General features: G+C 43.1%; 1 protein-coding gene across 1 annotated transcript in view; it reads left to right on the top strand.

The window, feature by feature from the left end:
* pcbp4 (poly(rC) binding protein 4) overlaps positions 1–12,959 on the top strand; it is an 86,528-nt gene extending 73,569 nt beyond the window's left edge. The window contains exons 13-14 of the mRNA XM_076147371.1: positions 3,857–4,026; positions 7,636–12,959. Coding sequence (XP_076003486.1) covers positions 3,857–4,026; positions 7,636–8,059 — 594 coding nt within the window. The 3' untranslated portion in view covers positions 8,060–12,959. The remainder of the gene's footprint in view (positions 1–3,856; positions 4,027–7,635) is intronic.
* The last annotated feature ends 9,542 nt before the right edge of the window (positions 12,960–22,501 follow it).

The raw sequence follows: 22,501 nt of genomic DNA, 5'->3' as shown, positions 1-22,501 counted from the left end.
GAAATCTCAGCCCATGGCCCAACATACTCAGCTGCCATGGTCCTATAAACTGCCATAGACTTTAAAATATGAGATGAGCAAGTGATGGCTGTTTTTGTGCATAGACAAATTCCATGTGGCACAAGGACAGGGTCCCACTAAAATCTCAAATCTCACTGGTTACCGGTTAAAACAAAACATGCATGTTGAAATATATCTGGTTTGTTTTATCTGATCATCGGTGATTTAAAGCAAACATGTAACTGGACGATGTTTTCAACGATCAGTGAGCTAAATGTACAGACCTCACAAAGCAGCAAAAGCCTGTGTTTGTTAGCAGTCAGCCTTCACTCCTGTTTACATCACAAAGTTACCACCTCATCCTGTTTCACAGGCTGCTGACAGTAGCAACACACTGAATATGTGAGGATCATGACAGTTTAATGAAAAACACAAAATAGAGGCTTAGCTGCGGTTCACTAGCGATTTACAAATATGTAGTGTTGGATGGGAAATGAGAGGAGGGGGAGGGGGGCGGGGGGTCACCCAGCAAGTATATTTTTCCCATTAATGCACAGAGATACAAGGCTACATGCTCCCTTTTCTCTGCCTCACTTCTCTCTTCCGTTCTTTCTCCGCTGCCTCTCGCACCATCTATCCATCAGGGAACGTTAGTCAGTCATTCGGTGTGTCAGTGCGGTTGCTTAGCGCTTCTTTCCTCCAGTCAAAACACTCTGGGTTAAATACAGAAGCTGGCTCCCAATCTGTCACCAGTGCTGACTGTGGGACACACACGCACACACTCACAAAACGACTAGTCTTGTTCGTAGCGAAACACCTTTTTCATTATTGAGAAAGGTTGACTTATGAACTACTTCATTTAAAGACTGCTCATTAATCACTCTGGAAACACACACACACACACACACACACACACAGTTATTTACTCTTCATTATTAGATTGCAAATCATGATCCCTCTCATTTTGGACTGGACATAATGCTATGGTTACTTTGTGTTTTCACCTGAATCTCTTAACTCAAGTGAATCTGTACATACTTATTAAGTAGTATAAATGATGCATCAGTTCCATAAGTGTCATTTTCATTCAGGGGACTTGAGCATACACAGCATAGCTCAAAGACACATGCACTGGAACGGCACACAATTATGCACACACATGTAGATATGGCTCGTAACACAAGAGGGGACACAATGTGGTGCTCCGAGCACAAAAGGATAAGGCCCTATGCATGGCAAACGTGATATGATTGTGTGTGTGTGTGTGTGTGTGTGTGTGTAAGCAGGGCCAAGCAGAGCAGCTTAATGACATCCTATAGCTCACAGTTAGGGCTTTAACAACAACCTCAATCTCGCTCCCTCTCTCTCTCTCTCTCTCTCTCTAAACCTTTTCCAAATTACAAGGGCAGCAGGGATTCGCCCAAAAATAGCCTTCAGTCCGTCCGCCTCCTCTCCACTTCAGCTTCAAGCTGATTTTACCCAACAGCACTTACACAAAGCTGCTAAGTATCCTTTAAAAACCTCATATCTCTAAAGCAGACCACCTTGTAGGAAGCATGAAAGGCAGGTGACTTTTCCCCAGAAACAGCCATTGCATTCACCATTGACAGTCAGCAGGGCAATGTTAGCGATCATAACGGTATAATTAAGGGCTAAAATCCACAGCTGAGTGTAAAAGAGGCTCAACAGATCTGATGATCATCTTAGTGCACTGCCACTGGGCCGTAGCTGTGTAAACTGTAAATGTGTGATATGACCTCACATTCTGATTGCTATGATAAATATTGACGCGTCCAACTGGGTTCACCTTTGATTAGAATACAAAACACTTCATTGAAGATTTGTTTCCTGAATAACTGAAAGTCTAACGGAGTCAATCTGACCGGGCCTTTGCTGGCTATGACACACAAGAGGCGGTTTATGATTCAATGGGGCTGTTTGCGAGGTCGAACAGCGGCTAAAAGTGGATTTCACACAAATGGTTCTCCTGAACTGGTTGTTGTCAGCTGGCACTTTGTCTTCTGTCTCCCCCAATTCCAATATAGCTACCCTTTCTCCGTTTCTCTCCCCCTGTCTCTCTCCCTCTCACACACACAAACAAATGATACTGCCCCTTCCACGAATAGCTGTCTGTATCACACTGGCGTAAAGCTACGTTGGAACTTGTCGGCCAAATGACTTGTAGCGAAAGGAATGTTTGTGGTACAACACGAGAGATGGGGTGGGTGAGAGGAAGAGTGAGAGGGAGGACTGTGCATGAAGGAGAATAAAAATGAGAAAAATAAGTTTAGCGTAACAAACGAGGATAGGACAGAATTTGAAAGAGTCAAAGAAGGCGAGAGAGAGAGAGAGAGAAGGCATCTGAGAGAGACTAACCCCCAGCCAGCTGCATGGCTCCTGTTCTGTACCTTACCCTGACCTTTTGACCTGGAAGTATATTTGAAAAATACTCGCACAGTTTTCTGTCAGCAGCTTGGCACTGAAATCGCTCTTGGCAGCCTCATAAATAATACCTTGTTGAATGCCATCATCGGCACGACGGTGGTTTAGTGCAGCATCAGATACTGTAAACCTGCTCAGGGTTAACTGATGCAGTGTGTTCTTACTGTAAACCACCACCATAAGAAATATCTTTAGTAGCTGTACAAATAAAGACAGTTAAGCTCATTACATCAACACGTCATTACTGTCCATTTAAACTTTCTATAGAGAGAAACAAATAAATTATTAAACAGTAATTCTAAAAGGATGTAGTGGTTTTATAATCATTTTCTCCTGTTCTTGTGTCCTTTATGAGCCATAAACACAGTTAATTAGCTGTTAGTCCAGTGACTGACACAGCACCTCCCAATAAAGTAGAACATTATTGTTATGATATCATTGGATTACCTTTAGACCTCTCTGGTGTTCACGCTGTGGCTGCACTCCTAATTAGTCCTGTGTCACTTCCCCCGGTAATGATTAAATGCTTTAAATAAGCAAAACCTGTTGGTTTAAACACCTGATTAGACCAGAACAGCTGTTGCCAACAGTTGAACTGTACATAAGTGTGATTACTATTAATAGTTTTTCCGAGAAAACTGACAGCAGAACCGTCGATTTTTCTTTTCCACAATCCTTGAATTTCCTCACCGTTATTTTCATTAAATCTGCCTTTTTAATACCAACATACAAAATGCAGTTTGATCACGACACCCTGGTCACATTTTTCCGCCACACATCCTCACACCATCCTGCCAGTGTGTGGTCACCTCAGAGCGTTAACGAGACCGTCTGACCCAGCATGTATACATAAGCACTCAAACTTTCTTTCTGATGCCGCTACTTTGACCGGATGGACTCCCACTGTGACAACTGCAGCGCTCAGACATACCTACGCCAATTCAAAGCAGATGAGTCAGAGTTCCCCACCTGTTACTATTCCATATTAGGCAAGCACAGATACTAAGATAAATGGATTGAGGTGTGGAAGACAATGGAATACACAGGACAGATTGATGGTGGAGCAACAGACTGGCCTGGTCAAACAAACAGATGGAGAGAAGCGGCGTTTTGGAGGAAACAGTTCAGATATTTCTTCAAAAGTCATATTTGTGTTTTACTTGGATTAGCTAGTTTTTCATAGAAACACTTTAAAGATATCAGGATCATTGAATGGTTGCCATATTTCCTTTGAGACAAATAAATGGTTGGTTGAAACTGAATCACTCTGCAAAGATTTACCTTATGAGGTCCTTCATCAGCATTTCTGAGGAGCTGACACCAAATATTTTATAAATCTTAGCTTCATAAAATGCTGCACTGTGCACAATTTACACATCGCTAATCAAAGTTCTCTGTCTCATTCTCCTCACAGCTGATTGGTTCAATCATTGGTCGCCAGGGCACCAAGATAAATGAGATCCGGCAGGTATCTGGGGCCCAGATCAAGATTGGCAGTCAGATAGACAGCACCAGTGACCGTCACGTCACCATCACTGGCACACCTGTAGCCATCAACCTGGCTCAGTACCTGATCACTTCATGGTAAGCATCAAAACTAACGGGACATGACCAAATGTAATACAGTATATCAGTAATGCTGTACTTCCTGTTCCACACAAGCCACGTTATCGACTTCAGCAGGCCTCAAGCATCAACAGTTCTGTATTTCATGGCCTCATTCACACACATACCAGATGAAAGTTGTGTTGGTGATGAAAAATGTCCATCAAACCAGCTTGGCAGAAGACTCGATTGATACCAGTAACAGCTGCAGACATTAGTGTATGTTGGGAGGGTGTGTGTTTCTGTCCACCACATTGAGGTTAATGTATACCACCATATCAAAATGCTGTCTTCATGTATCTTGTTCTATGGAGCTCATTCTGGCAGTCAGCGTTGCATATAATGATTCCTTTGTTTCAGGAGACCTGCAGTTATGAATCTGGAACATTTAGAGATTGTTCAGTACGTCTGGATTTAGTGGGCAAAAACTGAGACTGAAAACAAAACAAACTGAAAAAACTATTGGTATCATTTCTCCACAAAAAGCACGTACTGTGCTTTCAGAATATGTCAAGTAGTCACAGTCATGTCTACCAGACCTTCAGCTCTGTTTACAGGTATTTTGCTTTGTGGACTGTGAAGCTCTATTTTTGGGTAAGGGCCGTTGGATACTCTACTAAAGGCTTTGCGGAGTTTTCCATCCCTTCTTTCTGCTAAGGGCTACAGTGCCACTCAGTGGATGGTCTGAGTTATGGGCTTTATTTCAGGGAACCTGGAAGTCCCCTATATCATAAACTTTAGATCATCAAACCATGAAAATGGTGCTCAAAAATGTTGCATGGGGTCTGCTCTGGTATGCGTGCTTTTAATGAAGTAAGGGAGCCAACAGAGGATTGTAGCAGTAGAGGGTAATGTACACGCTGTTCCATTTTTACCTATCCTACACAAATCTCATACACCCCTTCTGTCACCTTCGCAACAGAAGGGTAACAGAAAAACGGAATCAGTATGGCAGAACTCACAAGGAAGTAGCAAACACAAGGATATAAGCAATGCTGGCAATGGGGGGGAACAGATCAACTGAGAAAAGTCAAACATATTCATACAAGCCACGAGACTGAAAGGTGAACACAAAAACGGGAGTATAGGAGGCTCAGGGAATCATGGGAAAACAGAAACCTACTCTGAGTAGCAGAGCAAAAAACAGAAAACACTACGCGGGAAACAAGAAGGCAAGAACAGTGGTTGGGGCAGCATTACAGCACAGTGTCCTCCTTCAGGCTCCTTTGCATCAAGACGTTTCTGCTCGGCCTTGATAAAATTGTCTGGATGTCAGCGACTTGGCATACATGCAGCTTTAATACAAGTTGCCATGACAATAAATACATACGTGCATGGTTGGAATCAGGGTGAAATGAACACTCTTCCTGCCACTGACAGCGAGGCTAGATTGTGCAAATCACACACACCATCATATACAGACACACAGGGCTCGCATACACATTTTGACAATATACACACACACGCTCTGGAGCATCGGTCAGTCTCATTCAATCCAAAATGTCAGGTCAAGGAAGGTGAGACATTGACGCTGAAGCATCCATGACAAATAAGCTCATTTCCATGATATGTTTTAATCAGCTGACAGACAGATAAGACGCTGTCAGAGCTTGTTTCAGTTCCAGCCTCTCTGGGCCAGGACCTCATCAGCTGACTAGACAACATTGGCTAAAAATGTGTTCAAATATGTTCTCTCTGACAAACCATGCAGGCTAAAAAACACACACCCTCTGTTAATATAACAACAATGCTTCATTACCTTATATCCTAAAGTGATAATACTCAATTTCACACGGCCTCTTGCTTAAGTAAAAGTCGACAACCTCATTTTCCGGTTCACTGCAGTTTATGAAAACCCTATGTGCGTGTAAAAACAAAAGACAAAAATGGCCATGAAAGGTTAGTGTAAGATTTAGATTTTTTAAAACATGAAAGGTGACTGCTTTGCTGCACGCTGCAGAATAGAATCCCCTCAGGGTTTGTAGATTTTACACTGAGATTTGTGCACTGTAGGATAAAATGACTACCAAACAGAGTCCATATAAGAGCCAGAGAGAGAAAAAAGCTCATCATAATGAATTGAAAATACTATGATAATATAATATAATATTCAGAGATAAAAAAAAATATTTTGCCGGCAGCGCTGCCTGCAGGTGGGACAGTACAGTCTCAAACCAGACAACCAGAGCAATAACAGATCAATTTTCCCTCTCTCACATGGAAAGAGGCTTTCAAAATGAGCAGGCTAATGCTACAAACACAAGGCACGAGAGACACGCGCACACACAAGCACGCACGCACGCATGCACGCACACACACGCACACACACCAACTTCCAAACCACATAAAAGTGGCTGCTGGGTAATTTGCTGTGTAATATACAATATTTACATATTAAAGGGGGACACCATCCAATGTTCATTTCACATAATTACAATTAATTAACGCTTATATGTTGATAAGAGGCATTACAAAGAGTGAATAAGAAGCTTTTAGATTCAATGTATAATTGAATGTTTAACTACTGTTCCTCCTCACTGCACATGCCTCCACTGGAGAACTCGACGCTGCATGTTTTACATATTGCGGTGGTGACTGTGACTAATGGAAGATGGCCGCACAGATCTGAGAGTGATTCCCTTTTATCTGCTGTTGATTATTCATGCCTTGGAGTCATCTCCCTCTGGACCTTCGTGTCCAATCAGGGAATCTGTCACTAACATTCCCTCCACAGTCCTGGGAGCAGTGGAGACGAAGAGGAAGCCACAAGCAAAGTGGAAACAATGAATGTTTCTCTTACAAACGACATGAGTTAATTTCATGCATCACAGACTGTTTGTTTATAAGGGAGCAGGGACAGGTTACAGTGACACAGAGTTTAGTTTCTATAGGAGTTATTAATGTTGAGCTGTTATCTGAATGTTTAACATGAAAGCAGGAGGTAGTTGCATCTTACACCTATACAAATAGAACTAAATAGGCCTGACACTCTGGGCTGTAGGGATCATTTTATACATTCTGCTTGTAAAAGTAGACCCACTGTGATATCTTTTCATCTCAGATATATCGGAGCGTGTGTTCCACAAATGGTCCTAAATGAAAGTTACTTGTATTTGGTTTGTTACGGGATGGGAACATAGTTGTTTTTGGTGGTTTCATGTTTTTTTTGTGCTTCTTTTTCAAACTGACGTCTCTGCTTCCATCCTAATATGTCTACAACGGTTTTGTTCCCTCTTTCCCCTCCCAAGCCATCACCCCAACTTATACAGCACACCCCCCATCCGTACAGCGAACTCCCCTACAATAATCTGTTGCAACCTCCAGCAAAACACACCTGTCTTATGATTTTAGTTTTTCAAATCTCCATTCTTTTTACTCTCCAAAATTCCCGGTTTTTACTTTGAGTTTGATTTTCTTTCCGTTTTGACTCTTGATTTCTTTAACATGTCTTTTATTTAACCCTCTAACCCTTCTCCATCCAAAACTCCCTCTCCCTTACCCTTCTCCTCCCTTCCCTCCACCCTCCGTCCCCTCCCCTCCCTCCACCTCCTTTCCCTCCTTCCCCCCGTCCTACCCCCTCCACTCCAGTTTAGAGACCGCCAAATCCACCGCCCAGTCCTCCTCCATGCCGTCTCCCGTTGACCTGACCATGAGCTTCACCCAGCCCGCCCCCCCTGCCTCCGCCTCGTCCTCCTCCTCCTCCCCCCTGGCAGCGATGGGTGCCATGCCCCACGCTTCCATGCTGGGTGGCCCCTACGCCCTCCCCCTCTCCAGCCTCCTGGGAGTAAAATCCATCCCCTACCTGGCACTCTCCTCCCCTCCTGCCTCAGCAGCGGCGGTGGCAGCGGCGGCGGCTATGGGAGCTCCAGTGTTACAGGGTTCAGTAGCGGCAGCGACCGGAGCCTGTCCAGTTTCAGCCCATGCAGCAGCAGCCCTGGCATCCTACACAGCCAAGATCTCATCAGCCAATGGGATGAAGAAGCCGGAGAGACAGAAGTTTGCGCCATACTAATGAAGGGCGAGAAATGAGGGAAGGAGTTTGAGTCACTGAGGTTTTGTAGCTGGAAAGGGCAGTTTGATTTTCTTACTCTTTCTTCCTCCACTTTTCTTACTGTTACTCTGCCTCTCCCTCTCTCTGTCCCTTCTTTTTTTTTTGTTTGCTCGAAGATATCAAAGTGGGATGATTGGAAGATGCATTATTGGGAGAAATTTCGGCCCATGACATAATCCACTGAGGCGATGCAGGTAACAACACCGAGGGCAACAAAAATGAAATGTTATTTCAAACATCAAGGTTGTAATACTACAATGGAAAAATACTCCATTAAAGTAAGTCGGGCAGAATTCATAAATTAATGGTAAAATGTACTTAAGCAAAGTAAAATATTCATACCCAAGAATGGATGCATATATTATACATGTACCCAGTACATGTTAATATATGAATAATGGAAATTCACCCAAAAGGGGAAAATATTGAAATAATGAAAACTAGTCAGAATTTAAGTTGTAGGTTTTTAAGACTTTATTGTCCTCGGAGGAGAATTTGTCCTCTGTGTTTACTGCATCCTCACTAACTAACAGGGAGCCACTCACACAGGTCTACAGCCTAGTGCCTTGCTCATGAGCAATGACCTAACGCACATTTTTTTTAGGTTTTTAATATACATGCCTCTGAATTACGCACATAATTGTAGATGCTTGGTTTTACACGGCTTGATTTTGTCAGATAAATGTTTTCAATTTAGATAAAGTAAAATAAGTAAAAGAATCATTATTTTAATATTTCCCTCTGAATGGTTGAGTATCAGTATCATCTCCGAAATGGAAAAACAAGTACAGGCACTGAATGCAAATCTTGCTACATCAATAACTACAAATGAAGAAGTAATCCTCAAAACAACCATTATGTGGAACTTTATGGCTGCGCTGAACTAGCTGCCAAAGGCTGTTAACTGATCCCAGTCACTGAGCAGCTCACTGTGACAGCCAGACACCAGCCTGCTGTAGCTCCCGTCATGGGTAATCAGAAATGGAATGAACGAGATTGTCAGATTTTCATGACGATACCCATTTGAGCTCCACATGGGAAAACAAACAAACACGATGAAGAATAATATTCTCCATCTTGTCACCTCACTTGTCCTTTAGAAGGGATACAAACACCATCTTCCACTGAATTCTTTGCCATTTGCGTAAGAAAAAAAAAGTCAGTCTGTTGTCGACCTCTTGTAGCCATCTATAGGTGAGGGTTCTCCATCCTGCTTGACAATACAGCAACTATAATAGGTTGATCTATTGGTCTTAGAAGCACCTCCTACTGATATCATTTAGTTGGAGGGGAAAAACCCTTGAGTCCAAAAATACCACCGGTTACCAAAAGGGGAATCACTACCTCAACTGTCAATCATGTCTCATATTCTCTGGGGGGAGGAGCTGTGGAGGCAGGGGGGAGGAGGAAGAAGTCGCTTCTCAGTGATTCCATTCCACAATCCAAGAGACCACGGCTTTACTGTAAATGTAGCATTAGTGTGTGCCTGTTTTACTCTGTGTGTGTGTGTGTGTGTAACCAAAATTCCTTCTGGACCACAGATACCTTTCTGTCTCAAATGAGGAGAAGAGGGGGATGTGCAAAAAAGGGCAAAATCTGACATTTGCAAGTTGTGGAACATTTATATCTGATGTAGTTCAGTTAGAGCAGCCAATGATGCTTTGGTGTCTTTCCATACCTTGAAAGGTGCTGGTCCTTGATTTCACAAACAGAAAGGACAAACTCGCTGTTTAATATTCCTCCACACTGCACACAGAGACATAAAAAGGCCTCTGTGCGTGTGTCTCTGGGTAAATATGAAAAATAATCCAATTCAGCAGATCCCCAAACTATCCCACAGGTCAGAGTGAGAAAGGCTGACATCATCATTTTCCAAGAATCCCACTTTACTTCTTCCAGGTCTGTTTGAGATGAGTTCATAAGTTGTTTTGTAGCGGTGCCCTTTAAGGAGACTGATAGGAGAGTCAGTGACTGTCGGGTTCATGTGTGATCGCCCTGATCTGTACGGTTGTTGGGCCACAAAGCCTGTTAAAGCCATAGAGACTATTCAGCTTTTCCCTCCGTGTGTGTTTCCTGTTGTCTCTTTGTCCCATACTCCCTATACTATTGTATACTCTGACTAATATGAAGTATTCCCTCAGAGAGTTTATATCACTGGTCACTAACACTGAGCTGAATGATGACTTGGCTTTTGTATACAATGATGTCTACTTGTATATTACAATTTCTTTCTTTCTTCTTTTTTGATTTATTATAACCGTTTTTATTTGTTTGTGTTCACAATTTGTTTGAACTGTGTTGTTAAATTATTTTTTAACTTATTAAGAAGAGTATTACTTTTACAGTTTTAGAACGTTTCTTTTTTTTTCCAACATGGCTGCAGGTAAATACTGTAAAACTCAAATTTTTTAGTTGTGTGAACAAACTTAAATTTGTTTTTTATTTAAAAAAAAACATCACTGTACCATTTATGATAATAACCATATGTTTTTGTCAGTTAAAAGAGTCGTGTTTTCACTTGTGAGATAATCTGGGCATTTTATCACACACACTTTCTGACTGGGGACACGCTTTTGTAAATGTCTGCCCTGCTTCTCAAGTTTCAGCAACCACAGAACTACAACAGAGTAGAACTGCACCGCGGCCTCTGACACTGGCCACCACTCACAGAACATAAGAGCAAAGAGGATTTACATTTCCAACATTTCCTTGGTTTAAAGGTGCAACCACACTGCTGGGCAGAACAGACAAATGTGGTCCAAAGAAGTGTGTTAAAAATCTGACATACCACTTAAAGAAGTACTTGCTTGATCACGAGATAATCTTTAACCCTGTTCGCTTTCAGCAGATACATGAAGGTCATACTGTGATTTGGAGCAGTCAAAATGTGGTTCAACACACTTCAATCACTTCACAGTTCACCACAAGATCAAGCTCAGCCAATATACAAAAGGATAAGGACAACATTCTGTCTTGAACATCTTGTGCACATGCATTCAAAATGAAAATTGTTCAGTATATTGATAGATATGCGTGAATATGTTCAAGAAAATACTGAAGGCGACATAATGTTTCAGTTTAAATGCATTTAGGGCTGGAATTTGTGCCACATGGTCCTGACGATAAAGGTTTGATTCTGTTATTCATTTAGTAATTTAACCTTAACCATGTGGATTCACTTGCCAAACATTAAACACTTACCCTTATTCAGGATCAAACGTCATCACTGTTTATCACCATTTTTAGATGAGGTCACCTGTGACCCTGACGGCCCCCTGCTGCATACTGGTGAATCATGGAAACCAAACGACCAAATGGGTCACTCTGCTTCTTGTAGTTCTGTGGCAGAGTTCATCCTCAGTGTGTGAAAGTTGCGAGCATTGTTTTGTTTTTGTTTTCAATTAAACTGATGCTCTGCCTGGTTACAGACCTTGCCAGAGTGTCAGATACTAATGCTGCATGTTTGCTTGGCCTCACTAACACACACAATACGAAATGACATGAATATATATATACACACACACACACATACACACAAAGGTTATCTTGACACAACTAAGCTAAGGGTGTTTACCTCATACTTACAGCTCCAACTGAACAACTGCAGAACGTGTAAAACTTGTAAATGGACAGAAATGGACAGAAATAGACACACCAACACACGCACGCACGCATCCACACACACAAAGGCCTCATTGCACTGACTCCCTCCTCGCTGACAGTGTGAACTAAAAGCAATACTAAACACAGGACGAGTAGCTACACATTTGTAAGCAACAGCAGCAGGCAAAAATACGTGTGTGTCCTTTTAGACTGTAACCAACACATTGATATTTAACTTGATGGGTTGTCGATGCATAGAGTTAACTGATCCTTCTGTTTGTTTCTAAAATAATAATTATAATGTGGTATATTAAACAAGCTCACTTATTTTTATAAAGTCAGATAATCTTGTTGTACTGAACTGAACTGTGGACACCTTGTTTAATCACGTCAATCACCCTCTCCACGCCACTTCTTTTGATTAACATTTCACTTTTAGTTGGTGTTTGTTTTGGTTTCGTTTTCGTTTCCGGTCATTGTTCATGTTTCTCTCATTCATTTGCATGAGTTTGACTTGAATCGATGTCTATGCAAAAACATCTCTGCGTGTTTCAGCTGAGTGACCCGTGGGTGTCTCACATGGTGGCTGTGAAGCGAGCTGAAATGAAAGGGCTACAGTAGACTTGGGGCCTGGCTGACAACACATTTGCCCTAATGATCAATTTATATATAGATGGCTAAACAAGGCCCAAATGTATTTATTTAATGACGCTTTCTCATATAAAGGCTAACAGTCTCCCTCATCAGGGTTTGTTAAAGCTGCATGACTTAAATTAAGGGAGGAGGAATACCAAAACAACCTGAGTGACGCAAAGTCCTGATGTATTTAAAATGTCATCAGGTTGTTATTGCTGATGTTCTCGCAACAATTACGTACTCACACATTTAACAGATAATTTGCAATTCACTGGTCCTGATAATCTTAAATCCAATACTTACATTTTAGCTCTGTTTTGATCTTCACCAACTCCTGAGAAAAATGTCTGCTAGATGTCTTCACCAGCTATCATTTGTCTGTGTGGTGAATGTGGGTCCAAAATCATAATAGCATAATTAGATCAAAAACATTCATGCAGGTTTAAATAACCCTTCACTCGGCATATTTTTTTTATTAAGTATCTCCTTTGTCTGCTACAATTCAGCATCAGAGGTGATAACAAAAATCTCTCTGTAATTTGCTCATCGTGGTAAATGTGTTGCACAAACTAGGCCCTTGGACAGCAAGTCAGTAGGATGGAGGTTTCAACATCGACAGAAACATTCTCAAAAATAGCGAGGAAATTAACTATAATCATCATTCCAACTCATGCACCAAAAGAGACACATACACACCCATAAACACACTCACATAGACACTATGGATCAACTGCTGAACAAAACGAGTACCATTATGAATATTGTATTGCACTTGAACATGAAAAGTCCATTATGTCGAGATGTTCCTCTGAGTATGAAGTACTACCATGTTTCTCTTTTCATTTCTGCCTCCCTGGGAAACACAGGGAGGTTTGCTATTTGTATATCAGCCTGATGTGTTTGTGATTCTCTCTGTTCTTTCCATTCATGCCATGTTCTAATAAATAAAGCTGACACAGAAAAGCTGTTGATTGATGTTGTGTCTCAGTGACAGATGCGGGATATGACGCGCTCTACCATTAAAATCGAGTGTGCATGTGGCTGCATGTGAGGATGCTTGAGTGGAACTGTGACGCAAGCAAGAGCAGCAAAGTAGCTATAATCACAGCATATCTCATCCCTAAGGCGACAACAGCTGTTTTACGACAATAATGCATGTTTGTTTAAAGTAACACTGACTGGAAGAATAACAGCAAAAAGATTGCTTGGTGGTGCTGCGTATCAGCAGCGTTGTCATAGCAGCCAACAAGTATTTATGTAAATCAAAAGCAGGATTGGAACATGCCTTTAACAAGATTATCTTCCTGAAACTGCCTGCTGTATATGATGTAAAAAGAACTACTCCATGGGAACTACTAAAAAAAATAAGGCTCTGGAGTCCGTTAGTCCTATTGTTTCCAAGATTATCTTGTCTCTATATAGTACATGTTGACATTGTATACGTCATTCTTTGTAATACCAATGTCACAGACAAAAATGGACATATGAACCGCTATCTGGCATTATAAAATAGCAGGACACACAGGTCTGCAAAATAATTCTTGGTCATTGGTTGAATGTTTTCTGATTTGATGTGGAGACACGACTATGCAGTTGCTACACACAAAGAAATTATTGTGATAATCCTGCAGTGCAACTCGAGGACGGATGGAGGATGAACTGTTAAATAAAGCAAACACAGTGTGGGTGTTTTTCAACCAACAGGGGAGCAGAGAAAAGATGCCCTCCAAGTCAAGTTTAATGATACCTCACAGACTGACATGATGACTGATCGCTAGCTACACGCACGCACGCACACGCACGCACGCACGCAAACACACAATTACATTTATGTATGTTTCCATTGTAAAATTGGAAGAATACTGATCAATACAAATGTTTGATATTTGATGTTTGAATTTTTAACACAAAGACGCACGCACGCACACACACACACACACACACACACACACCTGTGTTCTGTTTACATTGTACATGAAAGTGGATGTCAGAATAAGAGCGTAAAGCACAGCAGCTGGTCAAATATTATGCACACATTTGACTACCCACCAACTGTGTGTGTGTGTGTGACTGCATATGTATTGGGTATACAGTATATCCTCATTAGGAAACATGCCTGGGTGTGTTTACATGTGTGGGTGAGTGTCTGGCTTTGTTCATGTTAAATTGTGCATTTCTCCTACGATGATATATGTGTGTGTGCGTGTGTGTGGAAGTTGGTTTGTTGTGAAATAAAGTTCAAAGAAAATGCCAAGTCAAACACACACGCACATACACCTACATTCTCTCTCTCTCTCTCTCTCGCACACTCTCTCTCGCTAAACAGATAAAGTCATGCATGTCACAGAGATAGTAATTACAAAGATGGCAGCTCTAGGCGCCGTTTAAACAACAATTAAAGCAGAATGGTGATACGAGAATCCTTCAGACGGGGAGCAACTCAGCCAGCACAGATAATTACACTCGTGTCACTTCTGTGCACAAGCTAACAAACAAGGAGGCAGGGAGAATGGATGAACTGGATAGTTGCTGGGTTGTATCTCCATTTTCTTTTCTCTTCCATTATCTGGAGGCGATTTTACAGTTTTGCGAAACAGACATTTCTAAAGACCGACAACTGCACTGCAAGCACTTAGCACAGCTGCTTAAGGAAGTTCAACTTCAACCCAAATCAGTGTGTTTCGTCTTGTGTCTATGTTAGTTATTAAACTGGGTCAATGAACTGCTTGGGTTATAATAATACTGGAGTGGTTTTAAATGGCCAACTGTTTGCTATCTATATGCTGGATTTAGATTAGTTTTTTCATGATTCTGTAAAGATAAATGGACTGCAGCATAATGACCAATGAGTTCTTACTGACAAGCTGCTGGATCCATAACAATTGAAGATACATTTTTGAAAATTCCTGCGAAGTTGTAAACAAACATTTCTGCATCTGGATTGAGATCCAGATCACAACTAAACTGTTATGCCTGCTTCCATGAGTCATACCCAACACAAAGAAAAACCTGCCAACAATCAAAAACAAACCAAGATGATGTAATGCAAAATAAGTTCTGTGTTTTTCATACCACATTTAACAGAAAGAAAACAGGACAAACCAATGAAATCATTCAGAGCCAAAACCAGAGTGGAAACACCACAACTTCTCTGTGTGTGTGTGTGCTTGTGTGTACAGGGCAGTGCCAGTAAGGCAGATGTGCAGCAGACAGCTTAGAATGATGTTGGAAAGAGTTAGGGTAGTTTGCTGACGTGGTGGTTTTTAAGTTGAGAGGGTTTGATACCCTGACCAGAGCAGAATTTTTGTAAACGTGTGAGGAGGCGCTTAGGTCCAGGCTGTACTGGCCAAAATGCAGGGCGACACGGGGATAACAACGCACACCATAATAACCACAGACAGGACACACACGAGACACAGAAGGGAGAAACTCAAATACAAGCCTACATGCTTGAGAAAAACAAGGGGGAGAACAAAAATATTCTAATCGAATCTACTCTACCGCTATACTACCAAAACTAATGAGAACACAAGTAATAAGGCACGTGATGTGTGTGGGTGCGTGTGTGTGCTTGCGTGTGTGTGTGTGCATGTTTGGTTGTATAACCAGATGCCCAGTTAGAACAGAGCTTTTGACAGGGTTATGAAGGCACTGATATATCACCCTGATTCCAGATTCTGCTGACTAAAGTAAAGTGGGAACACACAGCTGTTTAACAAAAAGGCATCACAGAAAACGCAGAAAGTCGACTGTTAGTCAATACAGATCAGTTACCAGTGCTGCCTTTTGCAATGGCTTTTTAGGGATGTGAGCAATTACCAAACTATATAATTTTATTTAACCTACAGTGTGGAAAACAATACAATGCTTATAAAAGGACAGGGTACACACACACACACACACACACACACGCGCGCGCGCGCGCACACACACATAGAGCGGAAATGCAGCTCTCATGTCTGGGCAGCGGTGGAGGGGTTGGTCTTACGGGCGGCGCATTGTTCATCCATCCGGCCCCTCTGCCTGTAAATGCAATCCAATCCAATCAACTCTGAGGCCAGGGACGACACACACACACACACACACACAAGTACACACTAAAGCAGATGCGAAGATATACACACACACACATAGTATACAAAAACACCACCGTCCCGAAGGGGCAGATGCTCCAGAGGTCTGACAAGGCAATCACAAGACCTTATCCATCAAACCTGACAGTGGGGGGAGAGAGGAAAGGGCAGGAGGAGTAGGAGGAGGAGCAGGGCTTGAGGGAGCTCTCAAGAGGAATGGTGAAGAGAAGGCAGAGGAGGAGGAGGAGGAGGGGGGAGGGGGGATATGAGGGTTGAGGGTGCAATAGATAGGAGCAAAGGTTTCAACGGAAGAAGCAAGGAGTGGAGTAGGAATGATGGGAATCAGGAGAGCAGGTGGCACTGGGGCTGAGAGATACAGCAGCTGTGGAAACATATACGCCAACACTTTGCTCATTTTCACCAGAAACAAGTTTAGGGCAGAAGCAGCTTAGGCGGAAATTGAGGCAAGGAAAAATGGCATTGAATGAAAATGTTCCTTGGGATAGATGCCAAGGCGGTAATGTCTGCACCACGCCTAGCTGGGGGATTACTTACATGTGGCATTTTCTCTGTGCTTCAGTATACAAATGCCAAGGGGATGTGGTCAGGGAACAAAGAGAGTCGCAGTGGGAGAAGAAAGAGAGAGAGAGAGAGATAGAGAGAGAGAGAGAGAGAGAGAGAGAGAGAGCCAGAACCAAACTGTTGTACAAAATGTCAATGCCACAATCATCACTCATCCCACAAAAGGCGGAAAAGGACTAGAATAAGGCAAAGAACAACACATTGGTACTTGATGTCACAGATTTGACCAGAAAACCTGTTTTTCACCTCACAGCCGCAGCAGGGTAATTGAATCTGAGCTCTACATCTTGCAAACCGGTGGGAAGAGTGAACATGACCCTCGCAGGAAGTCGGTGATGTGTCATTTCTGGTTCTGACAGGAGTTCAAATAGGACAGAGGGATAATGGGATCAGAGGGAGGCAAAAGAATCAAAGACAAAAGGAGGGCATGGAGCGAGACGGCTGGAGAGACAGATGTAAAATAACAAAAGAGAGACGGGGATTCATGAGGTAGAACCAAGTGAGAGAGCTGCAGAAACATCGGAAATCAGATTTCTGGGGGTTATTTGTGGGGAGACTGAGGAGGAAGTCCAGATAACAGAATAACCTGACAGAGGGCAAAACCAGACAGCAGGAGGCGGGTAAGTGAAGTACTGAGGGGGGCGGATGAAGGGAGGTGGGATGTTTGGCCCTTTGAACCAGCAGCCCAACAACTAAGCCACCATCTGCCAGCACGGTGCCACTGCCTCAGGGTGAGGTATTAGTTACACTACAGCAAAGGCTCTGGAACCGGAGGGGAGGGGTGGGGTAGGGGTGAGTGTGCTTGTGTGTGTGTCTGTGCGTGTAGACATTGTTGTGTTTGAGAATAGGAACAGTAGGAAATACGAAACTGCACTTCAAACACCCGATAATGGTGAAAAGTCAAGCCAATGCTGGAAATGAGGAACATGACACAAGATGGTGTGTTGTGTTCATCCTTAAGAAATTATCTTTAGTGTTTTGACTCCATACTGGTCGTATAGTTTTAGAGAGTTTTCTGCATGGTGCTCAAACCGAAAAAATCTGCTCTTCAACACACAATAATTCCTGACAACAGCAGCAGCAGCACGAGCCAATCATACCTTCAGGTAGGTGTTGGTCACACACAGGGAGGAAGGATGGCAGACTGGTGGGCAGATATACAGACTGACCAGTAATCAAGTGGGCATACAGGCATTTAAACTGACAGGGAGATATTTATACTCTCATGAAGACCCTAATTAAAAAACATCTATCCATCTGTATTCCTGTGTATCCTCTTCACAGTCACAGGGGGGTTGGAGCCTCTCCCAGCGGTCATTGTGGGGGAGGCAGGGAGCAGCCTGTGTAGGTCCACAGGCAGGAGCAGGTCTAACACACAGAGACACACTCACAACTACAGGCAATATAGTTTCCAATTGACCTAGGGTGTGTGTGTGCGTGTTTAGAGGTGGGAGGAAACCATGCAGGCGCTACACAGAAAGGCCCAGATAGAAATATGGTTTACATCAACTTTTTTTCAACTTTGCAAATAAGAACCATGAATAAATCCATCACCTCCTTTATCTTGTAAGCAGTAAGTTCCAAATCACCTTCCAGCCGAGATCTGATGTGACTTTATTGATGTGACTTAAGTCCAATGAGTCTTTGTAGGCTGTTACACTCTTACAGCAGAGCAGCCTTAGTATTAATAAATTGCAGCACCATCTACTGTCGATTATTGGAAATGATTTTATTGAAGTCAGTGTGAGTAGAAAGGGGGTGAAACGTATCTGGCACTAATGAAGAGCAACCACTAATAATCTAGGAACCAAACAAAACCACTCATAGTTAAAGAGGAACACGTCCCCACAGCCAGCCTGAGTAACCTTCAATACAACTCTACCTGCTGTGAATTCTTTAAGATGATGACAGATACGCCAGCAAGAACCCCCATCACACCGCCGCCCCCAACCCCCACACCCCCCACCCCCCATCTCTGACAAGCATCTGCCTTCGCCTGGGCAGCAGGGAGGCTCCATCCCAACATGCAAGATCCAACCCTCGCATGCTGAGCCGAGATCCCCCTTCAACTTATGCTGATGCAAACAACGAAAAGTACAGCTGCCAAACGCTGAAAAAGTAAAGAGAAGTACACAAGGGTGTGTTATTTGAATTGAGGATGCCTTTCAAGTAGCTTCTCTATGAAATGTATCCTTGCGCTGAGAGACAACTTGCTGACAGCGTGGTGTACAAACTGAACAATATCAACAGATTTCTAACAAGCCCTGAGGAGGGACGAGTTTAGCTGCAGCTGAATGTCGGCTAAATATCACAGCTGTCTGTAGTTTAGAGCAGGAGATGATTGAGAGAGCAGGAGGTGATGATGACGGAGGAGGAGAGGGAGAGCTGGAGGTAAAGGGGAAGGAAAGTGACGTAGCTGAGGATGGAGATGCTGATGGCATCATGGTTGTGGTGGTTAAGAAGGATAAGTGAGGGGCATTCGCTTTGGAAGGGAGAAAAGATGAGGAGGGGAGTTACGTTAAGAAAAAGGAAAGTGTGAGGATCTGGTGGAAGAGGAATTTGTGCAGGGAGAGCATGGATGAGGAAGATGAGATGACAAGACAAGCAAGCATAGCAGAGACGAGCAGGAGAAAGAGGGTTGCTGAGGGAAGAGGAGGAGGATGTGGTGGAGGAAGAAGCAGGGAAACAACAGCTAGGATGATGAGAACAGAGGAGGGTGGAGGTTGACTGAGCACAGGAGCGAAACAGCTGATGGAGGAAAAAAGAGAAGCTTGTGGCAGAGGGGAAATCAGCAGGAGATGGTGGGAGCGAGAAGAGAACAGGAGTGATAGGAGGAGAAATCATGTAGGAATGTCAGATAAAGAAGGGGGGGGGGGAAGGAAGAGGGGAGAAGAGGGAGTTGGGGTATAGGGGAAGGGGATTTAGGAAAATGGGAGAAGAGAGGCGGTGGGGGAGGAAACTATATAGGAGAGAAGAAGGGTGACAGTAGGGAAGGAAAAGGAGGAGAACTGGGACAGGAGCGGGAAGGATTCTGTGACAGAGTGAGCGGTAATTATTTTGGAATGATGAGAATAAGAGGGGGCACTGGGGGAGGGAGGAAGATGGAATGATGAGCCTGAGCAAAGGAGGTTGAGGATGAAGAGAAGAGAAGTGGGAGAAGGGGCTGAGGAGAGACAGAGGGGAGGGGAGAAGCTGTGGAGAGTTTGGAAAAGGCTGGTGGTAATGATGGATATTTTGGAACATAGAGGAAAAAGGGGAGGGGGGTGAAGAAAATCTGAGAAAATGAGGGTGAAGAAAAAGAGGAGGGAAGAAGGGGAGACGAAAAAGGGAGGAGGACTGAATTGTGGAGGAGCAGAGTGGGAAAAATGCTGGGGAATAGAATAAGAGCCAAAGATAAACTAGAACTAGATTTAGTAAGAATAAGTATGACATCACATGTTGTTAGTTTGGATGACATCACTTCTGCAACTTGTTCCTTTGGTTGACATCTATATTGTTTATCTAAGTAGCATTACACCATTTTTTGACCTCACAAATGTAAAGTACATTTAAACATACACAGAACTTTGTAACTTCATGTTACGTTGAACGTTGCCTAGTTCAGTGACACAGGAAGTCACTGCTGAGGAAGTCAACGATGTGCCACCACAGACAGAAAAGGAGCACGAGGGAGAGGATGATGGCATGAAGTCAGAGGTAAGGGGAGCACCGAGGACGACGTAGGAGGGTGAAGTGATTGTCACAACAGATCTCTCATTGAGCTGGAGGTGGATGGGTTTAGCTGCTGATGAATGGGACCTAAGTATCACAGCTGTCTGCAGCTCTGAGGTGAAGGGGGGAGGAGGAGGAAGGTGTAGGACGTCACGGTAACAAGTGAGGGAAGGAAATATGTGATGTTTGATGACACAGAGGCGGTGAACGATCTGAGCGTGAAAGGAGGACAAGGAGGAGGAGAGGAGGGTAAACACTCTAGTTTAAACTTTGTATAAAGGAAACGATATCAAAGGAATGAGGAGAAATTAAAGGGAAAGCAAGAGGAGCTCACAATCCAGGGGTAAAGTGGAGAAGAAGGGGGAAACCAGTGTAGTAGGAGGAGGAGGAGGTGATGACCGCCTTCCCACAGCAAGGCGCCCCATCAGAGAACAATGCCAGCAATTTCTAACCAGCCTGCAGAGAGATAAGTTTAGCTGTTGATAAATGGAGATTAAATGTCATTGCTGTCTACAGGAGGAGGAAAACAGGAAGTGTAGGCTGATAGTGTGGAGGGGCAGAAGGCAATGAGGAGTAAGAGGAAGATGCTGGTGATAGGCATCTCCTCAAGCTCTCACTTTTCGTCTAATATGTTTAGTTGTTGGAAAAAGATTCTAAAAGCTTCAGAAGTTTTAAGCCCCTCTGACTTCTTCATACTTTCAGGCAGGGAAACCATCAGGCCTTCAGACCTTCAGGCACCCATTCAGCATTTCTCAGTTTAAAATACTTCAGATTAGATAAGATTTTTTTAGCCTTCCCCATGTGTGTGTATTGTGTCTTGTGGATGCAGTTGAAGCTGATTGGCTGAGAGAGTTCATTTCATCTCTACAGCTCACAATTTCACCACTAAAATGATAATGTAGACATTTTATTTTAACGCTATATTAGTTTTTTTCAAAGACCCAAACAGAGGAATGAGTGAGAAAACACAACACAATTCAAGCAGTTATTCGCCACAGACACTTTACCATTATTTCCATCTGGGTCAAATGGGAAGGGAGTCTGGCTTTGCTTACTCCTCCCATTGATTTTAGCCTCCTAATGGATTTCATTGGACCTCCCATGACTCCACATTAATATTTTATCAGCCCTCCATTTCCTGCCTTCTGCTGTAAAAGCCTTAGCAGCATCACCACCATCCCAGCTACTGATGCTGCGCTGTCCTGTCCCGACTGCTGCAGACAATGGAGAATATGTGCAGTTCTGTCTTTCAGAGACAAAGGGCATGTGTGAAGGGGTGAAAGGAAGGGAGATAGAGAGGAAAGGGAGGAAGAGAAGGATAGTTTCCATAATCAGAGGCCACACACTGAGAGACTCTGAATCGCCCATAGAGCATCTAATGAGTAAATTTAGTTTACTGACACCAAAGCAGCCTGGTTTCCACAGTCGGATCAAGGCAGCTGGGTTCATCATCCAGAGGCTACAACAATATGTGTTCACAAGGAAACTCTTTTACACAAATAAATCATGAATACTGGCTCAAAGGGATAAAAGCTTTGGAAATATATTGGTTCATCCAGTGCCCAGAAGAAACCCAAGCAGACAGGAGAACATGCAGAGAGGACCACAGTGGAAGTTGGTCCAAGCTGGATTTGAAGCCTCGTCTTGCAGTGCAGCGACAGTGCTAACCACAGAGCACTGTCGCTGCACTGTGCTGCCATGCAGCTTTGGTGGATTGGAAACTCTAAATTGCCTGTAGATGTGAATAGGAGCGTGACTCCTTTTGGTGTTCTTAGCTTGTACTGCCCTCTTGTGTTTG

The sequence above is a fragment of the Genypterus blacodes genome, unplaced genomic scaffold (genome assembly GCF_046128005.1).
Source record: "Genypterus blacodes isolate CSIRO-AG114 ecotype Tasmania unplaced genomic scaffold, CSIRO-AGI_Gbla_v1 ptg000037l_1, whole genome shotgun sequence".
In the NCBI taxonomy this organism is placed as follows: domain Eukaryota; kingdom Metazoa; phylum Chordata; class Actinopteri; order Ophidiiformes; family Ophidiidae; genus Genypterus; species Genypterus blacodes.
Note: the sequence above shows the minus strand (reverse complement) of the source record. Positions and strands in the feature narration are given on the sequence as shown.